General features: G+C 50.9%; 1 protein-coding gene across 2 annotated transcripts in view; it reads right to left on the reverse strand.

Moving 5' to 3' along the window:
- Window positions 1–8,796: 8,796 nt before the first annotated feature.
- LOC140492369 (fibroblast growth factor 11-like) overlaps window positions 8,797–20,936 on the reverse strand; it is an 80,026-nt gene continuing 67,886 nt past the window's right edge. For both annotated transcript variants that reach the window (XM_072591287.1, XM_072591288.1), the window contains exons 4-5: window positions 14,393–14,591; window positions 8,797–8,976 (exon numbers count right to left, since the gene is read on the reverse strand). In XM_072591287.1, the coding sequence (XP_072447388.1) occupies window positions 8,843–8,976; window positions 14,393–14,591 (333 nt within the window). In that variant the 3' untranslated portion in view covers window positions 8,797–8,842. The remainder of the gene's footprint in view (window positions 8,977–14,392; window positions 14,592–20,936) is intronic.

Genomic DNA, 20,936 nt, shown 5'->3' on the forward strand with positions numbered 1-20,936 from the left:
AAGTAGACGTGGTGAGGATGATTTCTTAGAGAGCTTAAAGTTTAAGGGTAAGGGGTGGTAGATTTAACACAGAGATGGGGAGGAGCCATTTCTCTCAAATGGTTGTGTCGGTTTGGTATTCACAAGCCCAGAGTGTGATGGACGCCGAATATATTTAGGGGGAGAGAGACTTAGAAGTAGTAACAGATTGAAGAGTTGAGGAGAGTGGGCAGGAAGCTGAGGTCAAGATGATCATATTAAATGGCAGAGCAGATTTGAGGGGCCGACTCCTGTTTCTAGCTGTTATGCTCCCCTCTGAGGAAGAAATCACCCAGCTTTTACTTGGTTGGAAGGGGGAGCTTTGCTGTATTTTGTGCCAAGGATTCTGCTTACCAGCAATATTTCAAATGCTTTGCTGTTCAATAGAGAGAGCTATAGAATTGGCATTAAATATGAAAGGTGTTATATAAACATAAGCTATTCACCCCATGCGGAGGGGGGGGGGTTGGTCAGAGGATCTCCTCGGGGGTCTGCTCCTGGGCCTGGCCAAACTGGCCATGAATAGGTCCGGTCAGTGGGCCGTGGAGGGGGTTGTTAGGGCCGACTGCCTGCCCCTCTTCCGCGGTTACGTTAGAGCCCGGGTGTCCTTGGAGAAGGAGCACGCGTTGTCCACCAACACCCTGGAGTCGTTCAGGGAGAGGTGGGCGCCGCAGGGAGTGGAGTGTATTATTTCCCCCTCCAACTCGATTTTGATTTAATCCCTGCCCTCCCCTTCACTGCTTGACCACGCAGATGAGAAGGGCACAGCTTGTCCCTGGGTATTTGGATGTTTCCTTTCTTTACAAAAACACAAGCTGTTGTTGTAGAAGCTATTTGTCAGTGCACAGTCAGTGCCTTGCAACTCTGGGGAAAGGAGTCGGGGACTAATGGGTGAATTCCTTCTTTATGCCTTTTCACCCAGTGGACTCTAATCAGATAAACATTGTCCATGTCCAAAATTCAATAAGCAGATGGAGTTTAATTCCCATAAATGCGAGGTGCTGCATTTTGGAAAAGCAAGTCTTAGCAGGACTTATACACTTAATGGTAAGGTCCTAGGGAGTGTTGCTGAACAAAGGGACCTTGGAGTGCAGGTTCATAGCTCCTTGAAAGTGGAGTCACAGGTAGATAGGATAGTGAAGAAGGCGTTTGGTATGCTTTCTTTTATTGGTCAGAGTATTGAGTACAGGAGTTGGGAGGTCATGTTGCGGCTGTACAGGACATTGGTTAGGCCACTGTTGGAATATTGTGTGCAATTTTGGTCTCCTTCCTATCAGAAAGATATTGTGAAACTTGAAAGATTTACAAGGATGTTGCCAGGGTTGGAGGATTTGAGCTACAGGGAGAGGCTGAACAGGTTGGGGCTGTTTTCCCTGTCGGAGGTTGAGGGGTGACCTTATAGAGGTTTACAAAATTATGAGGTGCATGGATAGGATAAATAGACAAAGTATTTTCCCTGTGGTCGGGGAATCCAGAACTAGAGGGGCATAGGTTTAGGGTGAGAGGGGGAAGATATAAAAGAGACATAAGGGGCAACTTTTTCACACAGAGTGTGGTACGTGTATGGAATGAGCTGCCAGAGGAAGTGGTGGAGGCTGGTACAATTGCAACATTTAAGAGGCATTTGGATGGGTATATGAATAGGAAGGGTTTGGAGGGATATGGGCCGGGTGCTGGCAGGTGGGACTAGATTGGGTTGGGATATCTGGTCAGCATGGACAGGTTGGACCGAAGGGTCTGTTTCCGTGCTGTACATCTCTATGACTCTATGACTCTCGCTGGAGAACCTGAGGGAACTGGATAGGGTGCCAACTGGAAGAGTGTTTCGCGAGAGGGTCTCAGATGGGGACACAGTTTAAAAACAGGTGATCGCAAAATTAAGATGGAAATTAAGAGAACTTCTTTTCTTCCCAGAGGCTCACGCGTTTCTGGAACTTTCTTCCCCAGAGAGCAGTTGAGGTCAGGTCACTACATCTTTTGAAGGCAGTAGTGGTAGTTTCTTCGCAGAGAGAATAATAGGGTCAAAGGTTATCGAGATACAATGTAAAATATTTGTTTGATCTACGTTTAGTTATTGGGGTATGATGTAATGTATTCATTTTATCTACTTTTAATTGCAATTATTTTAGATCTTGGATTTGAGCATAATGGCATCTGTGTCTGAAGGGGTTTAATGATTAACTTGTCGGTATTTCTGAAATCACGGCCATTGATTTTATAACAGTCTGAGAGAGAGAGTTCTTGGAGGCTCATGGGAATTTGTTTATATCAGGAGGTTTTCACAATGAGCAAAGTTAACAATTGTGCGTTACATCTTCAGTTTAGAAGGTCAGGGGGATTTTCTTCTTTCGATGAGTTTGGTTTGAGTTTAGAACTTTGGAGAAGCTATGGCTGAAGTTAGATGCTTAAAAATGTTGCTGCTGAGAACAAAAATAGTTCAGGAATATTAAGAAATAGTTTCATTTTAAAGGCTTCAGACCGGAAGTGAATCGGAAGGGGTTATTTGAAGCTGAGAAAGTCTAAGCTCAGTTATTTGACGAATCAGGGAAGAGGCTCAAGACTGGGAATTGAAACTGTTAAATGAAGCCTGATAGACCTGACATAGTAATGAATTCTCTCTGGAGTGAGTACTGCAGATACTGAGAGTGCTGAAGAAACTCAACAAGTCTGGCAGCATCGCTGGAGAGAAAAGACTAACAATTCGAGTCACACAGAACACAGAACAGTACAGCACAGAACAGGCCCTTCAGCCCACGATGTTGTGCCGACCATATACAGCACAGAAACAGATCCTTCGGTGCAATTCATCCATGGCAACTAGACATCCCGATCCGACCTCGTCCCATTTGCCAGCATTTGGCCCATATTCCTCTAAACCCTTCCTATTCATCCACCTATCCTGTTAAATGTTGTAATTGTACCAGCCTCCATCACCTCCTCTGGCTGCTCATTCCATACGGGCAACACCCTCTACATGATCAAGTCACCCCTCGGATCCTTTTTAAATCTTTCCCCTCTCACCTTAAACCTCCAGCTTTGGACTTCCACACTGTAGGAAGACGACATTGGCTATTCACCCTATGTATACTTCTCATGACTTTTTCTATAAACCTCTATAAGGTCACCCCTCAGTTTCTAACATGCTGGTGAAAAAAAAGCCCCAGCCTGTTCAGCCTCTCCCTATAGTTCAAATCCTGGCACTGTCCTTGTAAACGTTTTCTCCACCCTCTCAGGTTTAATGGTGTCTTTCCTATAGATAGGTGACCAGTACTCTAAAAGCGGTCTCACCAATGTTCTGTACAGCAACTTGATGTCCCAATTCATATACTCAATGTCCTGACAAATGAAGATAAGCCGGCCAAATGCCTTCTTCACCGAGCTGTCTACCTGTGACTCCACTTTCAAAGAACTATGCCCCTGTACCTCTCGGTCTCTTTGTTCAGCAGCACTCCCCTTCATCCTACATTGACTATATAAGTCCTGCCCTGGTTTGCCTTACCAAAATGCAACACCTCACATTTATCTAAATTAAACTCCCATCAGCCTCTGCTCGACCCATTGGCCCATCTGATCAAGATTCTGCTGTACTCTGAGGTGATCTTCTTCACTATCCACGACACCATCTACTTTGGTGTCATCTGCAAACCCATGAACCGTACCTACTACATTCACATCCAAATCATTTATATAAATGACCAAAAGTAGAGGACCTAGCACCGATCCTTGTGGCCCCCCACTGGTTACAGGCCTCCAGTCTGAAAAGCAACCCTCCACCACTACCTTCTGTCTTGTAACTCCAAGCCAATTTTGTTTCCAATTGGCAAGTTCCCCTGTATCCCATGTGATCTAACCTTACTAATCAGTCAACCATCTGAGATCTGATCGATCGCTTTCCGAAGTCCACATAGACAATGTCAACCACTCTGCCTTCGTCACCTTTGACCCTTTCTGTCGTAGGGTTAGTGGACTCATCCTATAAAGGAGGCTCTGTATTTTACCATGTATTTCAAGATCATTTTTGTTTTATTTTGGATTTATTCTATTTTAAATTAATTTATTTTGCATGATAAGCCTCTGTTTTACTGTTAAAACCAGATACGCAGAATAGTGTGCTTGCGTCTTTGTGAGAGACCACCTTGTTAAAGCAAAACAAAAACAAAATATGATTTCCGAAGCTAGGTTTCTAGAATCTGACTTGCCCGGTAAGATCATCAGCTCGGATCTGAAGAGGGGTTGGTGGGAATCTGCAGTTGGTGGAGTACAATCGTGATTGTACAGAGTGACAGAGACTTCTTGAGGGGCCAAATGGCCTACTCCTGCTCCTAACTTGTATGTTCATAGTCTGCTTAATGTACTTCCAAATAAGGATGGTGAGTGGTTTGGAGGGGAACTTAAAAAAAGTGGTGTTCTCATGCATCTATCACCTTTGTCTTTCTAGATGTTAGAGTTATGAGTTTGGAAGATGCTGTGAGAGGAACCTTGATGCAATCTATCTTGGAGACAGTAACTGTAAGTACTTTGTGTATTAACAGGAAATGGCCTCCCCTATTGGTTGCAGACACCACTGTTAGTCTGTTTTGGAACATTCTTCCACCACAGAGTCCTACAGCATGGAGACAGACCCTTTGACCCAAACTCCAACATGTTGACCAAATTGTCTTCACGCTAACCCCATTTCCCTGCACTTGGCTTATATCCTTCTAATCCTTTCCTATCCAAGTATTTGTCCAAATACTTTTTGAATGTTGTTAATGTACCCACCTCAACCACTTCCGCTGGCAGCTCACTCCGTATGTGTACTGCTCTCTGTGTAAAAAAGTTGCTCCTCAAGTTATTTTTTATTCTTTCCCCTCTAACCTTAAACTAAGGCCCTCTGGTCCTCGATTCCCCAATGCTGAGAAAAAGACTGAGTGCATTCACCCGATCTATGCCTCTCTTATACACCTCTATAAGGTCCCCCCTCAGTCTCCTACACTCTAATGAATAAAGTCCCAGCTTGTTCAACATCTCTCTGTAACTCAGACCATTGAGTCCTGGCAACATCCTTGTAAATTTCTTCTGCACTCTTTGCGGTTTAGTAACATCCTTCCTATAACAAGGTGGCCAAAACTGAACACACTACTCCGAGTGTGGCCTCACCAACGTCCTGTATAACTACAATGTAACTTGCCAACTTCTATACTCAGTGCCCTGACTGATGAAGGCCAGTGTGCCAAAAGCCTTCTTCATTGCCATGTCCACGTGTCACTCCACTTTGAGAGAATTGTGAACCCCCACTCCAAGATTCCTCTGTTCCACTACACTCCTTAAGGCCCTCCCTTGATTTGACTTTCCAAAATGCCAGACCTCATACTTACCCATCTTAAACTCCATTTAGCATTTCTCAGTTCACTATTCAGCTGATCAAGGCCCTGCTGTAATTTCTGACAACCTTCCTCACTGTCCACGATACGGCCTATTTTCGTGTTATCAGCAAACTTGCTAATCATTGCGCTGTACATTCTCATCCAAATCATTGATATAGATAACAAACAATAACAGGCCCATCACCGACCCCTGAGGCACTCCACTAGTCACAGGCCTCCAGTCTGAGAAGGATCCTTCCATTATTACCCTCTGCTTCCTACCATTAAGCCAATTGTGTAACCTGTTTGCCAGCTCACCCTGGATTCCATGAGATTTAATCTTCCAGAGCAGCCTACCATGTGGAACCTTATCAAAGGCCTTACTGAAGTCCATATAGACTATGTCTACCGCTCTGCCCTCATCAACCTTTCCGGTCACTGCATCAAAGAACTCTAACAAATTTATGAGAGAGGATCTCCCACTCATAAAGCCATGCTGATTATTCTTAATCAAACCCTTGTCTTTCCAAATGTATGTATATCTTATCCCTCAGAATCTTCTCAAGTAACTTGCCCACCATAGATGTTAAGCTTACTGTTCTATAGTTCTCAGGCTTTTGTTTGCACCCTGCTTGAATAAGGGCACAACATTCACTACCCTCTAGTCATCCGGGACCTCACCTGGAGCTAACAATGATGCAAAAATATCAGCCAGGGTCCCCGCAATTTCTTCCCTAGCCTCTTGTAGCATTCTTAGATATAACCGGCCAGGACCAGGAGATTTATCCGCCTTCGTACATTCTAATAGACCCAACACCTGCTCCACTGTGATATGGATTGTCCCCAGGATATCACCACTAACTTCCCCAAGTTCCCCAACTCCACGGTAAACCCAGAGGAGAAATACTCATTGAGAACCTCGCCATCTCCTGCGGTTCGACACATATATGTCCACTTTGGTCCTTAAGGGAATTATTCCTAATAGTTCTTTTTCCTTTAATACACTTAAAGTACCTCTTTAGACTCACCCTAATCTTCTCTATCTCGTGGCCCCTTTTGGCCCTCCTGTTTTCCTTCTCCTGGATTCCCTGTAGACCTCCAGGGATTCCCTTGATCCCAGCTGCCTGGACCTGTGCGGCTCCTCCTTTTTTTTCGGGTTGAAGCCTCAATATCCCTTGCCATCCACGGTTCCCTATTTCTGCCAACCTTTCCCAGAATTCACGTGTACACCCTTGATACGTTGGTCGAGGCATTTGCCTTGGCGGCAGCAGAGGTCAAAGGTGTTCAGGCACCGCCTCTCTTCCCCCAGCGAACCACCGGGCAGCAACCGAGGTCACATGACTGCGACGGGGCTAAGAGGCCAAAACTTTGACCATGAAACCAAAAATAGGCCAGGCAAGCATGAAAAACGTAGACGACGTGCTCTGTTTTGAATGCAGCTCAGCGTGAAGCTGCTAGTTTATTTTAACGTCACACATTATGGGTAGGCTTGTAAAAAAAATAAATACATTCCGAATAAATATATAGACTTTTTTTAAAAAAAAAGGCTGACCCTGCGGGTGATGCGATTGACATCTTGTCAAGACTTCTAAGAGGGGTTGAGAGAGAGAGAGAGAGAGAGAGAGAGAGAGAAAGAGAGAGACCCTGTGAGGTATAACAACAGAATCATTCCAGACTTTATTGTCCAAAGGCCGATTAATAAGGAGCCCCAGCCTCTGCCGAAAATCCACCTCAAACAAGGGTGCGGTTAGTGCCACAGTCCTGCTCTTGAATTGTCCTGGACTGAACTGACACCAGCAGGATCGCAGTCTTGTGTATGCATCGCGCACAACTCAGAGCTACGCTCAAACCCAGCCACCCTGCGGACGGAGAAGGTTTCATCCTGCAAACGCGGTTTTCCGGTGGTTTGGGGGCGGGGTTTGGGTTCTGGGATGGGCCAAACCTTTGTTCCCTCTTTTGATGTGCTGGAGAAAGAGTTATGGGAGAAACCAAGTATAAGGGAGAAAATAATCTGTGGAAAGGGGAAGGGGTAGGGACAAATTGTATAGCCCTCTGAAAGGGTTAGCACAGACACAAGGGGTCTCTCATCCTGCATCTATCAGATGCTATTGAAGTCTTTATTGATTGACTATATCATATCATGTGGAGAACGAGGGTAGTGGGATTAGTTTAGGATTGATATAGGGCTACGGGGAGAGAGCACAGGGCAGCGAGAGTCATTTGAAATTGATACAGGTTATGGGGAGAAAGTGGGCTCAGTTTGGGATTGACATGGGGCTACGGGGATGGATTGGGTGAGAGGGATTGACATGGGGGTTGCGCCGATTTGGATGGTTCTAGGGGAAAAAAAAAAAGTCCCAGCGTGGACAAGATGGGCTGAATAGCCTGTGGTGCGCTCTCTGAATTCGTCAACGTGGATTAAAAACTGCTGGTAATTCTGTGACGCGAAGGATGTGTCCATCTTTGCCCAAGGGAGCACCAGGGAGGGAACCGAAAATGGACTTCCCAGGGTGAGGAATGGTTGAAAGAAGTCCTGGAGCATTGAGTAGGAGATAGAATTGAGCAGATTCCAAGTATAAAGGAGGAAAATAATCTTCGTCAGGCTTATGTGAAAAGGAGTAGGGAAGGAGACAATTTGAGCAGTTTTCAATGCTGGATGGAGTTGGTTGTTCTGGGTAGATTAATAGATTGGCAGGGGGAAGTGAACTTAAAATTAGTGTCAGAGCCCATTCAAATAAAGGGCAGTGGACAACTAAATCCCCTTCCCCCCCAATAAATCGGGGGGAATCCACTGGATATTTGACCTATCCACGAGGTTTAACTTTTTGTAGGAGCAGGATTACAGAGATAAGGCAGGCAGATCTGGTTCAACCATAATGGAACTAGCCAGCGCCAAGCTGGAGGGGCTGAATGGCCTCCTCCTGAATGGGGGTGTGGGATAAAGGAATGCTGGATCCCGGGAATGCTGGAGGCCACCAAAGAGCCAAACCGGCTGATGTTCCAGGAGTGGAGGGATGGGCTGTGAGGCTGAGGGGAGTTGGGGAGTTGAGTGACTTCCTCCAGCAGAGTTGGAGGAACTATCCCCACCCTCACCCTCACACCGCTCCCCTCCAAACCCCCCCCCCCCCCCGCCGCTTCCCAGCCTCGCATGTATTCCCCATTCCCCATCTGACATCCCTCCTGGCGATGTGGTCGCCAACAAGGATTAGGCCAGGCTCCTGCCTGTACATATAGGGTGCCCCGTGGAGACTGAGTGCTGCTTCCACCGCCCACAGGCGCTCCCTGCCGTGCCCAGCGGTTGTCTCTTTTGGGGGCTGGGAGGGTCGCTAGCACCCATCCCCAATCCCCGCCCCCTTCCCCCCCTCCCCCCAAATGCCTCACAAATGCCCATAACGTGCCACCCCCCCCCCCAAACCCCTTCCCCGCCCTCCTAACCCTCCCGTGTCTCGAGGCTTTCATTGACACCTCCACCCAGCGGACTACGTGTTGGTCTGTGGGGGCTGTCTCTTCCCGTTGCCCACGGTAACCGGCTCATCGCCTGCCTTCGAGACCTTCTTGATGTCAGGGAGGTCGTCCACCAGCTCATGCAGAGATGGCTCCCGATACAATGCAGCTGCAAGACAAAGAGAAGGGGGGGGGGGGACAGTCAGACTCCGGTAACAACAATCTGCATTGACATAGCCCCTTCGGCAGAGTCAAATTTAGTGCAGCGATTGTAACAAGATCCATCAGGTGAACCTCATAGAATATGAGTTCCCTAATTGGGGCTGTTAACCTGGTCCAATCAGGGAGCCCTGGCTGACAGAAACAGACAGCAGAGTATTGTCTGTCCCCCTCCGCGGTTATGTTAGAGCCCGGGTATCTCTGGACAAGAAGTACGTGGTGAACAACACCCTGGAGTTGTTCAGGGAGAGGTGGGCGCCGCAGGGAGTGGAGTGCATTATTTCCCCCTCCAACTCTATTTTGATTTAGTCCCTACCCTCCCCTTCACTGTTTGATCACACAGCACTGCCCTTCGATGTGAAGGGCACTGATCGTCACTGGCCACTCGGGTGTTTCCTATCTTCCTGGTGGTGGGAATTTGAATAAAGATTCGTGCACCTTGTGTCTCTCACTGTGTCTCACACACACAACATGGGTGCTGGGGAAAATAAGCACTACCGCAGTTCGAGGGTAGTGAGGGGAGAGGGGGGAAAGAAACAAGAGAAAAATAAACAAACAGGAAGGGGCACAGGGATGGGTTGGGGGGAGGGGTGTAGGGACGGGCTTGGGGGGGTGGAAGGGGTATAGGGACGGGCTGAGGGGGTGGAAGGGGCGTAGGGACGGGCTGAGGGGGTGGAAGGGGCGTAGGGACGGGCTGAGGTGGGGGGGAGGGGTGTAGGGACAAGCTGGGAGGGTGGAAGGGGTGTAGAGATGGTCTGAGGTGGGGGGAAGGGGCGTAGAGACGGGCTGAGGGGGTGGAAGGGGCGTAGGGACGGGCTGAGGGGGTGGAAGGGGTGTAGGGACGGGTTGAGGTGTGGGGAAGGGGTGTAAGGACGGGTTGAGGTGGGGGGAAGGGGCGTAGGGACGGGCTGAGGTGGGGGGGAAGGGGTGCAGGGACGGGCTGAGGTGGGGGGAAGGGGTGTAGGGACGGGCTGAGGTGGGGGGAAGGGGTGTAGGGACGGGTTGAGGTGTGGGGAAGGGGTGTAAGGACGGGTTGAGGTGGGGGGAAGGGGCGTAGGGACGGGCTGAGGTGGGGGGGAAGGGGTGCAGGGACGGGCTGAGGTGGGGGGAAGGGGTGTAGGGACGGGCTGAGGTGGGGGGAAGGGGTGTAGGGACGGGCTGAGGTGGGGGGAAGGGGTGCAGGGACGGGCTGAGGTGGGGGGAAGGGGTGTAGGGACGGGCTGAGGTGGGGGGAAGGGGTGTAGGGACGGGCTGAGGTGGGGGGAAGGGGCGTAGGGACGGGCTGAGGGGTGGAAGGGGCGTAGGGACGGGCTGAGGTGGGGGGAATGGGCGTAGGGACGGGCTGAGGTGGGGGGAAGGGGTGCAGGGACGGGCTGAGGTGGGGGGAAGGGGTGTAGGGACGGGCTGAGGTGGGGGGAAGGGGTGTAGGGACGGGCTGAGGTGGGGGGAAGGGGCGTAGGGACGGGCTGAGGGGTGGAAGGGGCGTAGGGACGGGCTGAGGTGGGGGGAAGGGGCGTAGGGACGGGCTGAGGTGGGGGGAAGGGGCGTAGGGACGGGCTGAGTGGTGGAAGGGGTGTAGGGACAGGCTGAGGTGGGGGGAAGGGGTGCAGGGACAGGCTGAGGGGTGGAAGGGGCGTAGGGACAGGCTGAGGTGGGGGGAAGGGGCGTAGGGACGGGCTGAGGTGGGGGGAAGGGGCATAGGGACGGGCTGAGGGGTGGAAGGGGTATAGGGACGTGCTGAGGTGGGGGGAAAGGGCGTAGGGACGGGCAGAGGTGGGGGTAAGGGGCGTAGGGACGGGCTGAGGGGTGGAAGGAGCGTGGGGACGGGCTTAGGTGGGGGGAAGGGGCGTAGGGACGGGCTGAGGTGGGGGGAAGGGGCCTAGGGACGGGCTGAGGTGGGTGGAAGGGGCATAGGGACGGGCTGAGGTGGGGGGAATGGGCGTAGGGACGGGCTGAGATGGCCGGAAGCGGTGTAGGGACGGGCTGGGGTGGTGGAAGGGGCGTAGGGACGGGCTGAGGGGGTGGAAGGGGTGTAGGGACGGGCTGAGAGGTGGAAGGGGCGTAGGGACGGGCTGAGGGGGGGGGAAGGGGCGTAGGGACGGGCTGAGGGGGGGGGAAGGGGCGTAGGGACGGGCTGAGGGGTGGAAGGGTTGTAGGGACGGGCTGAGAGGTGGAAGGGGCGTAGGGACGGGCTGAGGGGGGGGGAAGGGGCGTAGGGACGGGCTGAGGGGTGGAAGTGGTGTAGGGAATGGCTGAGGGGTGGAAGGGGCGTAGGGACGGGCTGAGGTGGGGAGAAGGGGTGCAGGGACAGGCTGAGGGGTGGAAGGGGCGTAGGGACGGGCTGAGGTGGGGGGAAGGGGCGTAAGGATGGGCTGAGGTGGGGGGAAGGGGTGTAGGGACGGGCTGAGGTGGGGGGAGGGGGCATAGGGACGGGCTGAGGTGGGGGGAAGGGGCGTAGGGACGGGCTGAGGTGGGGAGAAGGGGTGTAGGGACGGGCTGAGGTGGGGAGAAGGGGTGTAGGGACGGGCTGAGGTGGGGAGAAGGGGTGTAGGGACGGGCTGAGGTGGGGAGAAGGGGTGTAGGGACGGGCTGAGGGGGTGGAAGGGGTGTAGGGATGGGCTGAGGTGGGGAGAAGGGGTGTAGGGACGGGCTGAGGTGGGGAGAAGGGGTGTAGGGACGGGCTGAGGTGGGGGGAAGAGGCGTAGGGACGGGCTGTCTTTGAGTGGCCGGACGTTGGGATGAGTGGGTGGTTTGCTGGATTCTCCGCACGGGTTTGGTGATCGGTTTATCAGACTGTCTGTACGTGATTGCCCTCACAGTTTCATTTTTGATGTGATAAGGTGGGGCCCGAGGGTCATCCTGTTGAACGGCTGGGCTCTGTGGTTCCGGCTTTGCCATCCCCTTTTCCCTGTAAACCGCTGTTTCTTGTCAACTGTTTGCCTCATTGTTACCTGTTTGTTTGTCATTTGTACTGGTTAATAAAACTTTTTAAAACATCAAACAAAAATACCAACAGGAGGTTCTGCTCAGTCCGAGGAAACCGGACCACGGTCAAATACACTAAAGGGTAACTTGCTGAGGGGAGAGCACCTCTGTGGAGTTAATTCAGTTACTAACTGCATCTGACACCTCACCACATGGGGACATAAAAGGCACATGGCCCCCCTCCACCTCTCACATTAACTTGCAAGTAAGACCTCTCAAAACTGTTCATGGTTGGGCACTCAGATTTATTCCTCTCCCTTCCCCCAGGCGTCTTTATTATTCCTCGCACCTAACGCCCAGAGAGGACTGCTTACCTGCAAGTTAATGTGAGAGGTGGAGGCGGGCCATATGCCTTTTATGTCCCCACGTGGCGAGGTGTCAGATGCAGTTGGTAACTGAATTAACTCCACAGAGGGGCTCTCCCCTCAGCAAGTCACCCTTTAGTGTACCTGACTGTGGTATGGTCCAATGGAGAGCCCCCACTTAGTTGACAGGCGAGAGTGAGGACTGCAGATGCTGGAGATTGGAGTCAAGATTAGAGCGCGGTGCTGGAAAAGCACAGCAGGTCAGGCAGCATCCGAGGAGCAGGAAGATCGGGGGGTCCTGGTGAAGGGCTTTTGCCTGAGCACCACTCTGATCTCCCTCTTAGTTGGTGCCTGATACCATGAGGAGGCCCCTCAAGCCAGTTCCCCGTTCAACGAGATCACTCAGTTAACCCAAAAATCATGAAGCAGTTGTTCCTTATTCCACTGGCATCGCAACAGAAATGAAGGGAAATTAAGGATAAAGAAGGAATCATTTACAGTACATACTGGAATAAAGCCTGAGGCCTACATTGCATGCGAAATCATTTGTCTCCCATCGGCCCTGTTTCCACTGTTCTTTCAGGGTTGGCCCTTTGGCTTGCTCCAGGTTCCCTCCCTCGTCTGGTTGGGTTATGTTTGCATGTTCCGGGTAAACACAGCCACAATTTGTGTTCGCTCTCTTTGCAAATTAACCCTTGCTGTCCAGGGTTAATTTGTTAAAACAAACTTGCCCTTGCTGTCCAGCGACTGCACGCATTCCAAGACCTTTCAAACAACTCCCTTCCCTTTGGAGGCAATTCTGGATTTGGTTTCCCCGTTTCGTGTTCTGACCAGACGTTTCCTAAAAAAATCCCCTCCGTTTTCGAAAAGATCTTGAAGCTTGTCAGAAACACAGGTCCGTGTCGCTAAAGCTTTGGGCCGTGTCTCCATCAGGACAAATGCAAGAACGCCAAGTTTCCAACCTACCCAATTCGACGGGAAGAGAAGCTGCTGATTGGTCAGTAAGTCAATTCTGATTGACTGAGACGTCGCTGCGGACAAAGCGATATTGAGTTATCGGCTCCAGGTCATTTAAAACAAGCGTGGAATGCCTGAATTTATTTGCAGAAAGGGGAATGTTTCTTACTTTTGGCAAAACCTAGGAAATCTGGTATTCCTTTTGCCCTGATGAGTGCAAGACGTTAAAAGCTTTGTTCAGCAATAAATCCTTTGCAGCTGATGATTTGTAAATGGATGTCTTCCCAGTTTCTGTCTCGGCCAATCGGAGCAATGGTTTTTGCACTGATTCATGTCCACACAACCCCCTTGTCACCTTAAATGCACAGCATTACTATGACGCAGACAGAGACCAATCGGCCCATCTGTTCAGCACTGGCTTTCTGAGCATCTTACTATTGATGGTGACTCGTCAACATCGTTCATTCTAATGAGAGCAACCCCAGTCATACTTGGCATAATTAATGCCTCTCATCCCAGGTGGCTCAGTGGTTAGCACTGCTGCCTCACAGCACCAGGGACCTGGGTTCAATGCCAGCCTCGGGCGACGGTCTGTGTGGAGTTTGCACATTTTGCGTGGGTTTCCTCTGGGTTTCCTGCCACAGTCCAAAGAGGCTGAGTGGTGACCTTATAGAGGTTTACAAAATTTATGAGGGGCATGGATAGGATAAATAGACAAGGGCTTTTCCCTGGGATCGGGGAGTCCAGAACTAGAGGGCATAGGTTTAGGGTGAGAGGGGAAAGATATAAAAGAGACCGAAGGGACAACTTTTTCACACAGAGGGTGGTATGTGTATGGAATGAGCTGCCAGAGGATGTGGTGGAGGCTGGTACAATTGCAACATTTAAGAGGCATTTGGACGGGTATGTGAATAGGAAGGGTTTGGAGGGATATGGGCTGGGTGCTGGCAGGCGGGACCAGATTGGGTTGGGATATCTGGTCAGCATGGACGGGTTGGACCGAAGGGTCTGTTTCCGTGCTGTACATCTCTATGACTCTATGGACTCCAATAACAGTCAAGGCCTTTGTGAGGTTTATGGAGGGTGAGAACTAGTGATCTCCTGTGATAGTTGCTTTACCTTCAATGAGTTTGGGAAGGAAGTGTGCAGCCCTCTTCGTTTTCTTCACCCTGTTGCCTTTCATGATCTCCCCTTCCTTGTTGATGCCGAGGTACCAGGACCGACCAGATTCCCGTTGTCGGTACAGGACCGAAGAGTATGTCACATAGTAATTCTCAAATACGGACTCTTTGAACTTGCATTCAGGTGTGAAGTGATCCTGCAGAGTTTAAAACAAGATTAACTTTGCTTTCTGAGCTCTCAAGTCGCAACTTTCCCCATCACTTCCTCTTGGAGTTTTGGATCCTATTTATGGAACAGTCAAACTCTCAGGCTTCTCAGTCACTCTCTAACACTCACAGGCCTCACTGTCCCTCTCACACTGACAGGCCTCACTGTCCCTCTCACACTCACAGACCTCACTGACCCTCTCATACTCACAGACCTCACTGTCCCTCTCACACTCACAGGCCTCACTGTCCCTCTCACACTGACAGACCTCACTGTCTCTGTCACGCACTGACAGACCTCACTGTGTCTCTCTCACACTCACAGACCTCACTGTTCCTCTCACACTCACAGACCTCACTGTCTCTCTCACACTGACAGGTCTCACTGTCTCTCTCACACACTGACAGGCCTCACTGTCTCTCTCACACTGACAGGCCTCACTGTCTCTCTCACACACTCACAGACCTCACTGTCTCTCTCACACACTCACAGGCCTCACTGTCTCTCTCACACTGACAGACCTCACTGTCTCTCTCACACACTGACAGGCCTCACTGTCTCTCTCTCACACTCACAGACCTCACTGTCTCTCTCACACTCACAGGCCTCACTGTCTCTCTCACACTCACAGACCTCACTGTCTCTCTCACACTGACAGATCTCACTGTCCCTCTCACACTCACAGACCTCACTGTCTCTCTCACACTGACAGGCCTCACTGTCCCTCTCACACAGTCACAGGCCTCACTGTGTCTCTCACACACTCACAGGCCTCACTGTCTCTCTCACACACTCACAGACCTCACTGTCTCTTTCACACACTGACAGGCCTCACTGTCCCTCTCACACACTGACAGACCTCACTGTCTCTCACACACTCACAGGCCTCACTGTCTCTCTCACACACTCACAGACCTCACTGTCTCTCTCACACACTCACAGACCTCACTGTTTCTCTCACACTGACAGACCTCACTGTCTCTCTCACACACTCATAGACCTCACTGTTTCTCTCACACTGACAGACCTCACTGTCTCTCTCACACTCACAGACCTCACTGTCTCTCTCACACTGACAGGTCTCACTGTCTCTCACACACTGACAGACCTCACTGTCTCTCTCACACACTGACAGACCTCACTGTCTCTCTCACACTGACAGGTCTCACTGTCCCTCTCACACAGTCACAGACCTCACTGTCTCTCTCACACACTTACAGACCTCACTGTCTCTCTCACACTGACAGGTCTCACTGTCTCTCTCACACACTGACAGGCCTCACTGTCTCTCTCACACACTCACAGACCTCACTGTCTCTCTTTCACGCACTGACAGACCTCACTGTTTCTCTCACACTGACAGACCTCACTGTCTCTCTCACACTCACAGACCTCACTGTCTCTCTCACACTGACAGGTCTCACTGTCTCTCACACACTGACAGACCTCACTGTCTCTCTCACACACTGACAGACCTCACTGTCTCTCTCACACTGACAGGTCTCACTGTCCCTCTCACACAGTCACAGACCTCACTGTCTCTCTCACACACTTACAGACCTCACTGTCTCTCTCACACTGACAGGTCTCACTGTCTCTCTCACACACTGACAGGCCTCACTGTCTCTCTCACACACTCACAGACCTCACTGTCTCTCTTTCACGCACTGACAGACCTCACTGTTTCTCTCACACTGACAGACCTCACTGTCTCTCTCACACTCACAGACCTCACTGTCTCTCTCACACTGACAGGTCTCACTGTCTCTCACACACTGACAGACCTCACTGTCTCTCTCACACACTGACAGACCTCACTGTCTCTCTCACACTGACAGGTCTCACTGTCCCTCTCACACAGTCACAGACCTCACTGTCTCTCTCACACACTTACAGACCTCACTGTCTCTCTCACACTGACAGGTCTCACTGTCTCTCTCACACACTGACAGGCCTCACTGTCTCTCTCACACACTCACAGACCTCACTGTCTCTCTTTCACGCACTGACAGACCTCACTGTCTCTCTCACACACTGACAGACCTCACTGTGTCTCTCACACACTGACAGACCTCACTGTGTCTCTCACACACTCATAGGCCTCACTGTCTCTTTCACACACTGACAGGTCTCACTGTCTCTCTCTCTCACACACTGACAGGTCTCACTGTCTCTCTCTCTCACACACTGACAGACCTCACTGTCTCTCTCACTGACAGACCTCACTGTGTCTCTCACACACTCACAGACCTCACTGTCCCTCTCACACACTCACAGGCCTCACTGTCTCTCTCACACACTCACAGACCTCACTGTCCCTCTCACACACTCACAGACCTCACTGTCCCTCTCACACACTCACAGGCCTCACTGTCTCTTTCACACACTGACAGGTCTCACTGTCTCTCTCTCACACACTCACAGACCTCACTGTCCCTCTCACACACTCACAGGACTCACTGTCTCTCTCACACGCACAGACCTCACTGTCTCTCTCACACTGACAGACCTCAGTGTCTCTCACACACTCACAGGCCTCACTCTCTCTTTCACACACTCACAGGCCTCACTGTCTCTCTCACACACTGACAGACCTCACTGTCTCTCTCACACTCACAGGCCTCACTGTCTCTCTCACACTGACAGACCTCACTGTCTCTCACACACTCACAGGCCTCACTGTCCCTCTCACACACTCACAGACCTCACTGTTTCTCTCACACTGACAGACCTCACTGTCTCTCTCACACTCACAGACCTCACTGTCTCTCTCACACTGACAGACCTCACTGTCTCTCTCACACACTGACAGTCCTCACTGTTTCTCTCACACTGACAGACCTCAGTGTCTCTCTCACACTCACAGACCTCACTGTCCCTCTCACACTCACAGACCTCACTGTCTCTCTCACACACTCACAGACCTCACTGTTTCTCTCACACTGACAGACCTCACTGTCCCTCTCACACTCACAGGCCTCACTGTCTCTCTCACACTCACAGACCTCACTGTCTCTCTCACACTCACAGACCTCACTGTCCCTCTCACACTCACAGACCTCACTGTCTCTCTCACACACTCACAGACCTCACTGTCCCTCTCACACTCACAGACCTCACTGTCTCTCTCACACTGACAGTCCTCACTGTCCCTCTCACACTCACAGACCTCACTGTCTCTCTCACAAACTCACAGTCCTCACTGTCCCTCTCACACACTGACAGGCCTCACTGTCCCTCTCACACTCACAGGCCTCACTGTCTCTCTCACACTCACAGACCTCACTGTCTCTCTCACACTCACAGACCTCACTGTCCCTCTCACACTCACAGACCTCACTGTCTCTCTCACACACTCACAGACCTCACTGTCCCTCTCACACTCACAGACCTCACTGTCCCTCTCACACTCACAGACCTCACTGTCTCTCTCACACACTCACAGACCTCACTGTCCCTCTCACACTCACAGACCTCACTGTCTCTCTCACACTGACAGTCCTCACTGTCCCTCTCACACTCACAGTCCTCACTGTCTCTCACACACTCACAGACCTCACTGTCCCTCTCACACTCACAGACCTCACTGTCTCTCACACACTCACAGACCTCACTGTCCCTCTCACACTCACAGACCTCACTGTCTCTCACACACTCACAGACCTCACTGTCCCTCTCACACTCACAGTCCTCACTGTCTCTCACACACTCACAGACCTCACCGTCCCCCTCACACTCACAGACCTCACTGTCTCTCACACACTCACAGATTTCACTGTCCCTGTCATACTGATAGGCCTCACTATCATAGGCCTCACTGTGTTCCTCTCACACTGACAGACCTCACTGTCTCTCTCTCACACTGACAGGTCTCACTGTCTCTCTCACACACTCACAGGCCTCACTGTGTTCCTCACACACTGACAGGTCTCACTGTCCCTCTCACACTCACAGACCTCACTGTCTCTCTCACACTGACAGTCCTCACTGTCCCTCTCACACTCACAGTCCTCACTGTCCCTCTCACACTCACAGACCTCACTGTCCCTCTCACACTCACTGACCTCACTGTCCCTCTCACACTCACAGACCTCACTGTCTCTCACACACTCACAGGCCTCACTGTCCCTCTCACACTCACAGACCTCACCGTCCCCCTCACACTCACTGACCTCACTGTCCCTCTCACACACTCACAGACCTCACTGTCTCTCTCACACTGACAGACCTCACTGTCCCTCTCACACAGTCACAGACCTCACTGTCTCTCTCACACTGACAGACCTCACTGTCCCTCTCACACAGTCACAGACCTCACTGTCTCTCTCACACTGACAGACCTCACTGTCCCTCTCACACAGTCACAGACCTCACTGTCTCTCTCACACTGACAGACCTCACTGTCCCTCTCACACAGTCACAGGCCTCACTGTCCCTCTCACACTCACAGGCCTCACTGTCCCTCTCACACAGTCACAGGCCTCACTGTTCCTCTCACACTCACAGGCCTCACTGTCCCTCTCACACAGTCACAGGCCTCACTGTCCCTCTCACACTCACAGGCCTCACTGTCTCTCTCACACAGTCACAGGCCTCACTGTTCCTCTCACACTCACAGGCCTCACTGTTCCTCTCACACTCACTGACCTCACTGTCCCTCTCACACTCACAGGCCTCACTGTCTCTCTCACACTGACAGGCTTCACTGTCCCTCTCACACAGTCACAGGCCTCACTGTTCCTCTCACACTCACAGGCCTCACTGTCTCTATCACAAACTGATGGGTCTCACTGTCTGTCTCTCACTGACAAGCCTCAGTGTATCTCTCACACTCACAGGCTTGACTGTCCCCCTACATTTCACAGACTGTGTTCGTGGGACATGTAACCCTGTAACATTCAAGCTCAGTTTAATTGAGTACGGGCCTCCCAGCCATCACTGGCTTGCACTGGACAGATCCTGTTCAGCTCGCGGGAAAAGTGAGGGAATAGGGGAATGTCAGATAAAGTGTGTATTCAAATCCAGAGGAGCAAGAATTAGGCATATTAACAGCAGCCATCCAGCCCCTCAATCTGACTCCACAACTTAATTCGGATCGACCTGTGCCTAAATCCATATACCTGCTTTGACACCATTTTAATTATCCAACAAAATAAAATCCCAGTATTAAAATACTTCAGTGACCCCCAGTAACCACAGCCATCCTGGAGGAAGAGATTCAGACTTCTGCTGCTGTTTTTATGAAAAAGCCCACCTGACTGGCACCAAATCCACAGGCATCTGCTCCCTCCTCCACCACCGACGACGCTCAGGGGTAGCAGCGTGTACCATCTACAAGACGCCCTGCAGAAACTCAGCAAAGATCCTTAGACAGCACCTTCCAAACCCACGACCACTTCCAGCTCGAAGGACTGGGGGCAGCAGATACATGGGAACACCACGACCTCCAACTTCCCCTCCAAGTCATTCGCCATCCTGACTTGGAAACACATCGCCGTTCCTTCACTGTCGGTCGGTCAAAATCCCTGGGATTTCCTCCCAGAGGGCATTGTGGGCAAACCCACAGCTGGTGGACTGCAGCGCTTCAAGAAGGCAGTTCACCCCCCCCCCCCCACTTTCTCAAGGGGGCAACTAGGGACGGGCAAGAAATGCTGGGCCCAGATAGTGACACCCACATCCCACAAAAAAAACCAGTAAGTTAAAAAGGAAATGTCCACCAACTTGCAAAACCAAGATCCTTGAAACCATAATGCCAACATTATCATCACTGATGCCATCCTATCACAACTGCAACACTGTCTGATCTGTTCTTCACAAGCAATTCAGACTGACCTGTATATATGTTTTATTTTTGGACTCACTCTAATCTCTGTGTCTTGTGTTACTTTTTCTTCTCGTGTTTTGCGATTAACAAACTCAGTCTTTTGCTTAATTGAAGAAAGTCTGGTTCGGTAAAGTCCATTTTTGTTTTAAAATGTATGTTCATTTGGGACTGGGAGAAAGGTATCCACAAGGCAGGGAATCTTCGAAGGTAATCTTAATGTGACCAACCACGAGAACAGGTCAGTCACCAGAGAGAACCAGTTCATTGCTGTGTCATCCAGGAGCTGAACAACTTGGAATGTCCTGGGGCAGAGCTGTGGCCATTTGGTGAGCCTCACTTGGATTGGTCAGTACAGCTAGATTACCCTGAAACACCCAGGCTCACCCATGCCTCATATTTCAACCTTTCTAACTCAGACCAATCTATTACTCCAGGACCCAGAGCTGAATCCAGTTCCTCGATAGAATTGGTCAAGTCGGTTATCCAATTTGTATGCAGCCCTTTATAAAA

Source organism: Chiloscyllium punctatum, chromosome 21 (assembly GCF_047496795.1).
Source record: "Chiloscyllium punctatum isolate Juve2018m chromosome 21, sChiPun1.3, whole genome shotgun sequence".
Taxonomy (NCBI): domain Eukaryota; kingdom Metazoa; phylum Chordata; class Chondrichthyes; order Orectolobiformes; family Hemiscylliidae; genus Chiloscyllium; species Chiloscyllium punctatum.